The 14,888-nt window shown below is 31.0% G+C and overlaps 1 protein-coding gene across 5 annotated transcripts in view; it reads left to right on the top strand.

Annotated features, from left to right (window-relative positions):
- cv-c (RhoGTPase activating protein) overlaps window positions 1–14,888 on the top strand; it is a 705,315-nt gene that overhangs the window by 605,595 nt on the left and 84,832 nt on the right. For all 5 annotated transcript variants that reach the window (XM_085957156.1, XM_085957154.1, XM_085957155.1 and 2 more), the window contains one exon: window positions 13,509–13,657. In XM_085957156.1, the coding sequence (XP_085813282.1) occupies window positions 13,509–13,657 (149 nt within the window). The remainder of the gene's footprint in view (window positions 1–13,508; window positions 13,658–14,888) is intronic.

Below are 14,888 nucleotides of genomic sequence, written 5' to 3'. Positions count from 1 at the left end.
TTGGCCTATTATTGAGAAAATAATAATATCGTCGCTGTTTTGTAAAAAGGGCGAATTAACCAAAATGCTTCTTTACATGAGGAGGATTTTTAACTTTTGACATTTATTTGTTTTTTACCTGTAGATGATTATAAATATCTAACAAGTTTACAATAAAGCTTAGAAAGAATACTGTCATTATAATAGGTATTATTATATAATATTTTAAAAGGCCTAATATGTCACATTTGCTTTTTATTTCGTAATTTTAATTAATTTAATTTTAGTCGATTATCGTTTTTAAGTACTTTTCTGTGGAGATAAAAATTCGCCGTTTTTACACAACAAAGCTAGTGGGGTACATATTGTATTTTCATTAAAATCTCAATTTCGCCAAAATGGTTGATTCGCCCTTTTTACAAAACACCGACGATATTATCTCATTCAAACATATAATACGCCCATTTCGCTTTCAAAACATATAAATCTGGACATGAATGCAATATTTTAGCACGGACTCATCGACATTATGCATCATTTCATATTAGATTGGTTTGTTGTTTTTTAAATTTGTATTATTATTATATTATTAATACAAAACAAGTATCTACATATTATATAACGAAGAATTTCGAAGAAAACCTTCTTCCATATAGATAGAGCCATAAGCATGTTATGAAAATCAAGTTAAAAAAGATACAATGCCTACTAAATTGAATACAAACTCCTCTAAGATAATTGAGAATTTTATTTTTTTTGTATAAATTTGAACTTGGTTCAACGATTTTGATGAAAAAACTACAGAAGGCTGCAACTTAGATATGCAACACTCTTTGTATTTTAATATTTTTAATAATCACTTTAAATATTCAAAAAAATTGTCGGTCACTTTCCCAATTCAGTTTTTTATCAAATTAATACTACATATCACACGTATACACTGCGCACTAGTAGGTATTATAAGCTTTCAAAATATACCTCCATAATATGTTCATAATTAACTGCTGGTTATTAGAAGCTATTTATCAGATTTCGCTTAAAAGCATTAATTTGGTAGCTGTCAAGATTTTGAATTGTATAATTCAATCCGAGAGAATAAATTTTAAATTGTTCAATATTTTTTTATATATATATTTAGATCAACTAACAAGATTAAAGAGAATAGTTAGTATAATGAGAATAACATAAAAGAATATGTGATGGCCCCAATAACAGGCGGACACAAAAAGCCTAATATATTATGAAATTAAATCAAATATTAACAACAGTTATAAAGAATATATTCGAGAGTTATTGAAAATTATTGAAGAGAGAATGAAAAATAGAAAAATATCTGAAAAACATAAAAAGTATATACTATGAAGAGAAGACGGACAGTATAAGAAAATAAAAATACAATAAATAATTACAAGATAAAAAGAACTCTATCTCTATACTTTTTATATACCACGTTTTTAAATTTTTTGTTGAATCATATAATAAACTTGACAATTCTATATATTAACAATTTAGGACAAATAAGGCAATTGTCAACAAAATCATTTTTTTGCTATTTTGCAACAAACAAACAAATATAGAATACTGAAATGTCATTCTGATTTCCATAGTAACGCACGTATATATTAATAATTTAGTTGCTAGTACCATCCCCTTAGCAACCAATAATAGTGGATTGGATTACGGATTTCTTCCGAAATAACTTTTCATACAAAACCGAATCAACTGCAAATGAATTCAATTCTACTTGAAGATGGCTAAAAGTATTAAAAGAATGCATTGGCATCGTGTTCTGATATAGGTATTCTAAAATTTTCGTATTCTTAATGTCTAGCTAGTCGGGAAGTTAGTTAAAAATCGATTGCAAGATTTGTACTGGTTAAACAAGAATACGAGCTAAGAAAAACGTGGTAAAAATTCAGTCGTCCAGATACAATTAGTAATAAATTTTGGAAGAGACAAGTGAACAAAACAGATCCACTCGATTACTGAGAAGATTCATGGTTCTGCAGAGTTTATGACGTCAAGTGTTGAATTTAAATATACAATAATTATGAGATTAATGTGTTAAAAAAAACTACGTATCCCTTACGAGTCGTCTTGGCGAATATTTTTACACCGACTGTCTTTAAAAACTGTTTACGAAACCTGCACAGATCCCTTCGGATGACATACAAGTACCTACAGCGACGTCAGATTTTCTTTTCTCATCCCCTCGAAAGCACAAGGGCCTAAATAACAATCGGAGATACAGAAAAGCACGTTGAGGAAGAAATAATAATGTAACCGGCCGGGTAAACTGATCCAGGTCAATAATAATTAAGGGAGACTGTCGTCAGAGATGGAACGGCGTATCTCGCACGGTTGCCGTTTCTATGGCAACGCACTGTGCTGTGCCGCCAAATAATCTTTATCGCTCACTTTTCAATTTAATGTACGACATTATTACTAAATATAATATAGTAATTATCACATACATTTATAATAATATGACAATAAATGTCGAATGTCGATATTATAAAAATACAACATAATGATAGTATGCTAATATCTATTACTAGAAAAAAAAATACAAACATTCTTGGACATATCAATAGCATATAGCATAGTAATAGTAATCATATGTCAAACTATTGTGAGAGTCTCCTATTATTTTCTTCCTTTTACGGCCCGATTAAAATAAACTATTCCTTTATTTACGTGTCGGTTTATTTTTCAAATTTAGAATTTAACGTTTATGTGTAGGTATGTTTTCTCTCACCTTATTCCTTTTACGCCTTCTCCATGGGAGTAGGCTCTCTCACATATTTACATATATTTACTTTCATGCGTTACAGACAGACAGGTATATAAATCAAGACAAGTGCATATTGTAACATATTGAAATTCAGATGAGCCCCTGTAGCGTTCAGTGAATGTATCAGGTTCAGTGGTACCTACTACTTTATATAAATTATATACCTATTGTTTTGTCGTTGCGTATATAATCTAATGAAAATCTAATATATTACTTATTTTAAATAATCGTACATCTCTGTGCTTCAAAGTATAAAATGCCTATATAATGTTTAGAATCGCAGATGCTTGTTATGACCACTTGTACATTTACCATATTCCTTTTAATATAGGTACAGAACATTTCTGTAACACAATGTGATGTATGATCGAGTTTTCTGTGAATTTCTTCTGTCTAAAATTGGCGATCGAATTACAGTAGGTACATTTTCCTATCTTGGGCTAGTCGCAGCAGCTGATAACCAACGCTTTGTGCATAAAGCCACTATGAAGGTTTTATAGAGGTACAATATAATCTCCTTCTGCCTATGTCACCACTTCCCTATACCTCTCACTGCATTACGGTTTGGAGCAACATTCTACATCTTCTCATTGCAAATAATATGGCCGAAGTATGACGTATTTTATTTGTTTATTAGTGACTATAAACTATCTTAGTGTATTTGCTCGTCCCCTCGTCTAAGTAAATATATAATGGATGATGTGATATTTTTATAAAATACGTAGGTACCTATTACTTATTATTAACATATAAAAATTAGATACTTATTTTACTACACGTTTTTCGTTAGTGTTACAAAATGTTATCATGAATTTAATACCAAGTATCTACGTGAAATTTCTCAAAAAATCAAAGGCATTCTCTTTTTCAATCAAGTATATTAATACATTATTATAATTACCTCGACAGCTTAAGAGCATGCATAAGTGAAACGGCAAACAATTTTCAACAATAGGTGGGACGAAATTTCGCATCGTCGCCAATCGCCTTGCGGCATTCGAGGTGGGAGCACACGATTTTTTTTGTGATGGCGACGTAAGAATATATTCTTATATTGTGTAAAGATGACTAAAAAACGTTGCCTGTACTCCAAAAACCAAACATGTCAATGAATATATTATTATTATTACTAATATAACAATAAACGTAACACTAAATGGACGCATGTTGAATTTGTATGACAAATTATGTTCCGTTCGGCACTAGTCATTAGCACAATCCGCGCGTCGTATAGTTACCATCTTTTTAGATCAAGCCTCAGCTGAGGTATAGCCTTAATATAATAATTATAGTCGGCAGGATTATACTATCTACTAAATTCAACGACGTACCAAATATTCATGATTTTCCGCTTAACCAATCAATATCATATTTTTTTTTTATTAACCATATTGAGAACATCGGTCACTTTGTCGTATTTACCAAATATTTACTATAACGTACATTTTAGAGCATTAACTACTATAAAAAATTCGGAAAACATTTTTAAATGACAATAAACTTGACTTGTAATAATCTTAATTGTATTTATCTACGTTATTGTGTTATGCTTAAATAAATATAAGCAAATAATGATGGTCAAATTGTCAATTTATCTTGTTACAATTATTGTTCCATGACTTATATTACTCGTTACTTATTCCTTGTAATCATCAATAAACAACATTCTGTCCAATTAATCTATCTGCAAATATAAAGGGTATTTTTCGCAGAGAGAATTAATAAAACCCTCATCACATTGTATGGGGCAAATACACTGCATACATTTGTTATTATTTAAAATCGTGCTTTTGAAGTAAATTGCTTTTTACAGCCGAAAACGAAAATCGGTATTTGATATTATGTTTTACATACATGTGTATAAAGTAATGAATGCATGAATCACATTTCACAGCGATCTATTCTATAAAGTCGCATTATCAAAGCTCGAATTGTCATTTCAGTTTAATTTAAATTTGAGACGAGACGCTTTTGTTGTGATAAATAATATATATATATGTACTTAGATATCTTCTCGAAGACTTCACTTGTCTAACAGGCTCGATATTAAATAAATTAAAACCCTGAGGCTGCTTTTTTGACTTTTATATTTATTATTACATATATTCTAAAAATCTGAGATATTCTGAGATTATTTACAATGGTTCTAGCGCTAGCCAATCAATATTATCAGGTATAAAGTATAGTAATAAAATAATAATATTCTGAACCGCGGAAAATACAAAACATAAAATGTAGTAATTACTCAAAAATTGTCAAGAGAAAAGTTTACCGATTATATTCACAAAAATATTAATTTAAATTATCTATAATTAATGATATTATGTGATCTACAATCATTGCTTTTTTTTCAATTTTATAACGACAATGTCTCTTCTATTGTATTATTCCATGCAATATTGATTACTAAATTGAAAAAAAATATAAAGTATACAGAATATTTACCTTTAGTCTACAAAAATTAATAATTGAAATTGTTAATTTTAGAGACCATGAATGACCATACGCAACACTTTTAAAATCCGCTATACGTGTTCAATTTGTTTTCTAATGACTGTCTTTTTGAGCATTTTTTTTTTACTATCGCTATATGTATGTAAATTGTATTAAATGTATTAAATTATGTCTCATCAGGGAACACAAAATTAATGGGAACTGGCTTACCCTACTGCGTTGGTATAACAGGCTAAATATCTCTCGAGTATGGAAAAATATGGGAAAAACTTAAACACGTGTTAAAGAATATGCCATATTCAATAGTTAATAATATGTATTTTAGTTCGTCACATTAATGTGACGTGCTTTCAATCTTTTGGAGCAGTCGATGCCATATCAGGCCATAGACTACCCTGCTTCAGAACTTTGGTCAATGACAATGGGTTTTACATTTTTATTTAATAATCTATTCTGTGTGTCTCATATATAGAGGTATTTATTGAAAATTATTCTTCTTGATTTTTCTAACGTCGATTTCCTTCTACTAAATATGTATTTATTTTCTCTGATATTATTGATACGCCGCCCATTACATTCGCTTCTTCTCTGTCATGACATACGTAATATAATGAGTTTTTGAAAGGTTTTTCTCCTATCTCCGCCTAAGCGAGACCTCTTTTTTATATCTTATCCATACACGCCGATCGCACTAAATGGATTTTTTATTTCAATACACTTGTTATTATCGCTGAAAGAAAACTTTGCTTGGAATTTCTCGTTCGATTTAACTTTCGCGAAATTTAATAATTTGATGGATATATTATTTTTCTCTATGGAATATACATAATTTTAAAGATATCTGAATTGGCTATCATGGAGATTATTAAGTCACAGAATTTATTGTCATCTTTATCAACACTTTTCGTTTACCCTTACAAAATAAAATTTCAAGAAGGTACTTAACAAGCTTTGCAATATGACTTTACGTTACTGAATTTAGCCTTATGTGTATTTATATTGGAACCATTTAACCATGAATATGCACAGATTTCGTCATAGGGGAGGCTAACATAATTATTATATACTGGAAAAAAATCCAGTAATGGCAGTGCCACCTGTCAGAATTCTTGTCGATGCGCTCAATAATACTATTTAGCTAACAATAATACTATTTGTATAGCATAAGCAAATAAATATAACAGTATTTATAACTAAATAACGCGTCGATTTGAATACCGACGCATAATGGTAGGTATCTGATACTGAAAATTAGTTCCAACAATGTATCCGATTTGTATGTACCGATATTGTATTGGTTGTTATATTACTAATATTAGAGAAAATATTGGTTTTAGCCTAGTTAACCTTAAAAATGATGATATAATATTGTTAAAGACACACAAAATACCACGTATATACCATGCTTTATCTATCTATATGATAATTATTACAATCTTTCATCAAATTGATCATTTCTTTTTGAATGAGTGGTTTGTTCATAGACTAACATAGTATTATACTATTATATCTGAATATAATATGTAAGTGCCTAGGCGCAATACTATTAAGTTTTAGTATAGTTATGTTGAAATATGTAATCTTTTAGTTAACTTAACCGCAAAAAAGAGCAAAATGTATTTTCTTTTGATACACTTCATTCATTTTTTAGTGTTACAATAATCTAACTATATCTTCCCATCGTGAACATCTACCAATTTTGACAGTTGTCGACCATTTGTTAAAACCATCAATTTTCGATGTGAATTTCATCATTTAATAAAATGTTGTCAGCACTTAGGAACTTATTTTTTGAATATATATTCCCCATTTACAAGTGTCTCTCATATACTGAATTGTAGTTACCGGGTGCATTGAAACATTATCAGGAGTCAATGAAACATAGCCATAATAAATTACAAATCCTTGATGATGCTAGCGGTTACTTGTAAATTGTACGTATTACATGTCGCCGTAGCACAGTTTACCGTGAGCTGTCTTACCGGAAAGAAACCATTGAGATAAAAAAATAACTGTTCGTGGAGCATTGGAGACAGTACTGTTCCAGTTTTATTAGATTCAATAAGAACATTAATTTGATATTGATTGGCATCTTTATAATCAGATATTTGATAGGTACGACGTGATACGAGAACGTACCAGAATGTTATATAAATATACGATATTATGATTGCATTTCTAATTTACTTACTTACCTATTTTGTATGTCTTTTCCTTGTACTCCGGTGGTTTTTATAACGTATTTTAAAGATTACATACGATATATTATATATTTTATACGGCCGTCTATTTCCGATAGAACATCTCACGAAGAACTGTGTTACGGCAAATTGCATACGTACAACTCTAGATGCTAGACTGCTAGAGCAACTCAATATCCTTTCATTCATATTTTTGAAAGTATCACAGGTATGAAAAAGAATATGAAAATCTTGAAAGATGTAGATACGTAACCTTTCCCTAATGGGTCAGGTATTTTACAAAAGGCGAGTTTGTTTTTCTTTCTGTTTTCAAACATTGTGAAAAGCACGAACGGGCAATCAGAAAATCGTGCGTGACTACATGATGTGTACCAAAATCGCATGTTTTGTTTGCAGCCTTTTCGCTGGATAAACAAACATATTGGGTAGTGATCTAATTATGCAACCCCATAGATAAATATTTTGTTTTGTACGGTCATTTTTGTGTACATATTTAATGCTACGACAAATTTTTGATCGTTAAGGTTGTGAAATTCTTTTGACTACCTCCGTAAGTGACTTGTCCATGGCGTTCTGTGGTTCTTCGATAGTTGTCAACGCCAAGTAAAGAAGTGGAATTTTCGCTAAAAACATAAGACCTATTATGTATATCATTTAAGCAAGTGTATTTCTTTATAACTTATATAATATCTTTAAGGCAAAATAATCAAATTGAATAGACAGCGGGCAAATAATAAATGGTCTTCGAAACATTAATCATCCCCAAATTAGTTCATGCCATTATGTGCTTTAGATGATATTAATAATTTTCGTTATTTCGTTTAGTACAGTTAATAACATTTCCATTCATACATTCTGTAAGACTCTGATAATATCACACATTCATGGTTTCCATTCAATTACTTAGCCCAAGAAAATCTTTTAAGTACAATAAGGAATAATCTATCTAATCATAATTATAAATAGACACTCGTAAGATTTCATATTAAAGCTTATTACTAAGAATCTTTCTTTAAAAAAGTAATATCGTTCTTACAAAATGAATTACTTATATATATTGCTGTTATTTAAAAAGACCCACGTCAACTAATTCAGTCTAAAATCGTGTAAGATTTTTTTAGAATTGGAACGGACACACTCAGTATCAGACTAGAGATTGCAATACCAGTATTTCAAAACCCGTAGCCCAGTATTTTTCGATACCGAAATACCTTTTATAAAAATCAGACAATACTAATGTATTCGTCACCTATTGAAAGTAGATAACATTTTGTATCATATTTGAAAGTAATACAAAATGTATTAATTAACATAAAAGGTTTAACAGGACTGTAATTTTTTATCGGGTTACGCGATGTCTGGTTTACTTCCGTTGCCCTTCGACGTCCTAGACAGACACACATGTCCAGATTTGCGAAATACGTTTGCCTTATTGGTAGGTACCTACTTGTTTCCTTTATTTAAAATTTATCCAAATATTTTCGCCAGTCGCTCACGGGTTTTAGAAGTAGTCGTGTGTATTTTTAGATAAATCTAAAATCACGGTTAAATACTGTCCGTTTGTATAATAATTAGTAACCTCAGTCCAAGTAGCGATTATTTCATGATGAAGTAATAATTAAACACTATAATGGATTTTCCTGTGCCTAATTTTTAATTTGGCATGTTGTATCGGTTTATGTACAGTTTATAATAACATAGTTATAAAACACCAAGTGTAAGCACAAATTAAGTATTATAAAGGTATAAATAAATGTTTTACAAATATAAACTAAATCTATTTTCAATAATAGAGTTATTGATTGATAAAAACATTTTACTTGCCCACCAACTTGGCCATTCAGAGAAACTCAAAATAAATACCGCTAATAATGACATCTAACATAAGTATTCATAAAATCTCTCCCAGTTTCTATATCCTAAATATATAATATTATATTATTATACAAATTTTATTTGTCCCCATAACTAATAATAGTGTTAATACGATCACACCGAGTTTTACTGTCCCGCTACTCATCAAAATATTAATTAGAAAATGACGTTCAAAGTTGATTTGATTTCAACAAAATTTAATATTGGTATCGATGATCCAAACGCTTTATTTTTTGTCGCAGACAAATAAGTGTGATTTATATAGCATATTATAGAGGTATCTTTATGAGAGTTTTCAGAATACGTAGTAGTAGTTGTTCTAGAACTAAATTCCGAACAGTCGAGGTAAGAAGAAGAAGGAAAAACACACAGTCTTTTATCTATACAATCACAATCCTCGGGACGTCAAAGAATTATCAGGTTTTTTTCAGTAATAAACCTATCGAGGACAAGCATCATTATTGATACCGATATTTGCGTACTTTTTGAGACCAATACTCCGATATTTCGTCCCTATACACTCATTATAGTTTTAACTATTCGCATCAACGAATCTATTCTATGCACATTGTGGCTATCGACCGTAGTTTATCAATATACTGAGGCGGTTAATTATTATAATAAGTTATCCGTATAAACTGTCAAAAAGTGCTATGTTGTAACAGCCCCTCTCTTGGCTGTGTTAACTTTTAGAGCCTGATAGGCAGTTTTGACACTTTAGTTTAGACGGCTAACTTATTGTAACGATTAACCGCCTCAATACATAAATATGATAAATTGATAATATTTATCACTTTAAGCGTCGATAGCCGCTTTGTGTATAGAATAGAATGGACACACAAGTAGAGTTGGGTTTCGGGAATTTCCCGACGGGAATTCTCAAGAATTTTTCGAGATTTTCCATCCCGAGTCTCGAGAATTGAAATTTTTAACATATCGGGAAATCTCGGATCTCGAGAATCTTTTCTCGGGATTCGGGATTTCTTTATTATCAAATATTAATTGAAAAAACGATTTTCTATATGGAAAAAGTGGACAGAAAACACAAAATTCACAACACTGATCGGGGCATTTAACACAATTAAGCCAACCTCGACTCAAAATGAGCGCAATTTTTGCAACATCAGGGAATTTTGTGTCTCAAAAGCGTACGCGATTGTCAGACATAACCATTGACAGTCTGTGTTTTTTGAAATTCTTTTTTAATACCTTATTTTATTCAATTATTTTTGTTTTCCTACTTCTATTTTGTTTGTCTTCTTACATAAATAAAAAAAAACCTATTTTTTTGGAATCTGTCTGTTTTTACACGGATTTTATGATTTTATGAAATTTACCAATTTCTCGAGAATTCTTTTCTGGAAATCCCGAATCTTGAGAATTCAAAATTTCATCCCGAATCTCGAGATTGAGAACTCTACCCGCAACTACGGATACTACACTATTACGGTACTGGTACATAATATAAACGGCCCTTTACACGCCATTATATTATTCCTCGCACCAGTACGGTAGTTCTGTTAATATTAATATTATGTTCATTCCTACACATTCATATTTTATTATGAAATTCATTCTGTCATTGCAGTGAGTTTTAATTATATTTATGACATCAAATTAACTTTCGCCGGCCGCCCTCGTGATGCTACCATATTTGAGCGGATTTATGCCTACGCCCATATGGTTACGGACGACAGATATTTATTTCGCACAAGTATTTAAAAACGTGTAACATATTTCAAGAATATTATTCTACGACTTGCCTTTCTTTTGGTAAGCTTTTTTTATATTATAAAGGCTTTGTTTTATTTAAACTTTTAAACCTAACAAAAAAAACGCCTCCATGCTCAATCATGCAATCGCAGTTTTTCTTATAAATTTATTCAAGTACCTACATAATGGCGCCTTGTTTATATTAAAAATATACTGAGAAAAAAATCTAAGCTAAAATGTCAGAAACATCGCTTTTTGTGTAAATACCAGTTGACATTTTAAAATAAAATACAACGGAAAGTTTTTAAACGTTTAAAAGTGAGACGTCAGTATAGAATAATAATCATGTATTTTATATTAAAGCATGCAAGCTATTTTTATCAATATACTGACATTAAATACACAATCATTAAGGCCGAAAGTTTGTTTTCATGATATATCTTCATTTTGAGACAGTACTGGTTAAAAATAACACGTCAGTTAAAAAACATAATATAATACATACGTGCTACGTTAAAGTGCCCACCACCACCCGTCATATATGCACAACCGTGGATATATGCACGGCCGCTTTCTATGACGCTTTAAACGTGTCTGAAAGAAGTGATTTTAAGTGCTCATTCCGTCCCGAGACGGAGCCGCACGGGACTGATGCTGCAACCATGCACCGTAGTGCTTAAAGAAGAAAGTTAAGAAAGAAAATGTTTGTTTTTGGACTGGCTCTGTTGTCCGCTGACGTTAAGCGATTTGTGTACCCGCATACTGAGTGTCACGAATTGAAATGGATGAGTCTACAGAAGAGTCGGGACTATCCCGCTCACCATACGACGCTGCAAGTGCTGCGTGTCACCACTGCAATGTGTTAGCACTGACTTATAATTATTATTAACTATATTTGTGCATCAAAAAATACATACAAAATCTGCGATTCTATACTTCTATACTTACACAACTTACGCAATTCTATACTTACACAAAACTGCTTTCGGCCCGCTACGGCAGCTATCTAGGGTAGGAAAGTATCGAAGTATTAGCACTTATTGTAACAAGTTAGCCGTCTAAACAGTCAAAACTGACTATTTCGCTCTGAAATTTATCATAGCCAAGAGAGGTGCTGTTAAAACAGTACTTATTGTAACAATTACGACTAATGTATTGTAATTGTTACAATAAGTGCTAATACTTCGATACTTTCCTACCCTAGATAGTTGTTGTGTCGGCCGAAAGCAGTCTTGTGTATAGAATAGATGCGCTGGGGTAGTTTTAATTTTAGCAGTAAATTAATATTCTAACAAAATCCATAAATTCCGTTAGGTTCCCAATTTCACCGTCGCCAAATTACATTACAATATTAATTAATATTAGGCTGTAAAGTTCCGACCGGTATTTTCCATCAAGCACATGTGGTAGAAGGATTAACTAATTAGTTTATTACATACAACATGGCAATACTACAGCTGAGTTGGACGTTAAATGCGGCTTGACACCAATTAAATGGTGATATGCATGAAGCAGCCAACCCACAAAATCGAATTAACGTCGTAAATGAATATATCATAATAATATAAGCTATTACATTTCCGTAAATGCATGTAGCATTTCTCTGTTTGTTTTAAGAGAAAGTTAATAATAGAAAATTTATTGTTATTGCAATAGTAAATCTATTGGTAAGTATTTTGAAGTATAGGTTAGTGCACTGTTTTCCCTATAGTAAAGGCATATTCGACGACAGATATTCAAAACAATATGATTATAGTATTGCCGTCATTCGCATTATGTGCTGAAAGTCAGTAAGTACCTATTTAAAGAAGCAATTAAGAGGCCATCCATAGACTGAAGCCGTATGCGGTTTAGAACCGTGTGCCATACTAAACTTATGATTTCTGTCCATGAAAATATATTTTCACTAAGTTTGTATGTGTAAGTGTATAGTATAAACGGATACGATCAGATGCTTATAATATACTTTTTGAAAATATATTTCCATGAACAAAAATCATAAGTTTAGTATGGCAAACGGTTCTAAACCGCATAATGTTTCAGTCTATGGATGGCCTCTAAAACAGTGATGTTGAATAAAAACCTTCTTGCATGCAGTTGGAGCTTTTATATTTTAAATTTAAGCCAACAATAGGTTACTAAGGATATTAATTAGATTCATCATTTCGCATTACAGATTTATTTGCACGATTATAGGCCTTATTTACTATTATAAGAATGAAATACGTTTTTTTTTGTATAATGGGGATAATTATCGTTTAGAATACCATTCACGTAACCTCGCAATAATTAATAATAATATACCTAACTAAGTACATCAACTCGTAAGACAGCAATTTTATTTTTTATTAAATGCTCTACCAATTCAACCGAGCGAAAAACGTTCTGAAATCATTATCCTTTTACTCCCCTTATTATGTCAATGCAACTTTACATAATAATATATTCTTGTATTTTATAAATGCTAATGTACGTCGTTTGATTATTTCCAGACATGCAGTTTCCAATAAACGTATCCGGCGTTCAGAGTGACCATCCGTTCCTCGACCCTGACTCCCTGCAATCACTCTTCAGAAGACTCGCCGCTCTCAACAAGTGCGCAGATATGAAGGTGGAACACCAGCACACTCCGAAGCACACGGTAAGCCTAATCTTTTACATGCGGGTTACTTAAACCTTAGTATTACGAAATTTATTTCTTATCTCCTGAAATCATTCCTTTGATATGCTTGTCTAATTGTGTTAATCTACTCTAAATATCAAAGGTAATATTAGCCATAATAGGATTAAAAATCCAGAAATACCACAAGATTTCTTGATCTCGTAAACCCGGGATCTATAATACTGAAATTACGATACACATGTATGATATGATAATATACAGACAAAAAAATTTAACAACGTCCTGAAATATTGACTATAATAATTATATTCATCGATAATTTGTTCCAATAGATTGTTACACCAACGCTTCATTTTTTTTTAACTTTTTATCCTAGATTTAATGGGCGTTAATTTAATAGTCGAGCCCAGTTGATATATCTATACAGTTGTCAACTTGTGTGTACATAGTCTTAGGAAACAGATAGTTAATAAAACATTCATTCGGGTCCAATTATTATAATCTGTTATTTTCTTTGTTCCATTAAATTAGGCTATGTTTTCTTTAACTCAAAAAAAAAACATGTCCGTAAAAATTTTACAAAAGCAGAAGGCCTGTTCATTGTGAATTTTCGATTTTCCCATCGGAAATGGATTAAGGACACATTAAGGTTGACCCCATATCGTTGACATTTCGATTATAATTAAATACTAATAAATGTCGTCTCTGGAGTTTTATTTTATTGGATATTTGATTTAACAAACAAGTCGTATGGGAATTCACTCAATATTGATTTTTATCAAACATATGAGTATTTATATCAATATAATATTATTATAAGATACAACTACGTATTAGGTTCTGCTTAAGACATATTCTGAGTTTAATTAAAGTCTAGTGAAATATCAGCAGCATCGAGTCTGTTGGAGGGAGGAAAACAATTATTGATAACCCTTGGACAGTTCCCGTTATGGGGCAATATTTGATTATAATGGTAATAATTGGCACCAAAGACATTAAATCAACGAAATCATTTAAATTTTAAAACGTCATTTGCGATATTAAAAGAGTGATAAAATTATTATGTGCTTATGTTGTTATATACTTTTTAGAGCGACGAAAAATACGTTTTGGTTAACATTTTTTTTTTATATTTCCCATACTGCTATAATATGGAGTTACCACTACTTCTATTCTAAATATTAGTAATGGTTTTACAAATGTCCGATAGATGTAACAATATTTTTTGCGTATTAAGTCAATTGACAGA

Source organism: Rhyacophila brunnea, unplaced genomic scaffold (genome assembly GCF_057557595.1).
Source record: "Rhyacophila brunnea isolate RB1 unplaced genomic scaffold, BYU_Rbru_1.0 scaffold_6, whole genome shotgun sequence".
NCBI lineage: Eukaryota > Metazoa > Arthropoda > Insecta > Trichoptera > Rhyacophilidae > Rhyacophila > Rhyacophila brunnea.
This window is presented reverse-complemented; position numbering and strand designations above follow the sequence as displayed.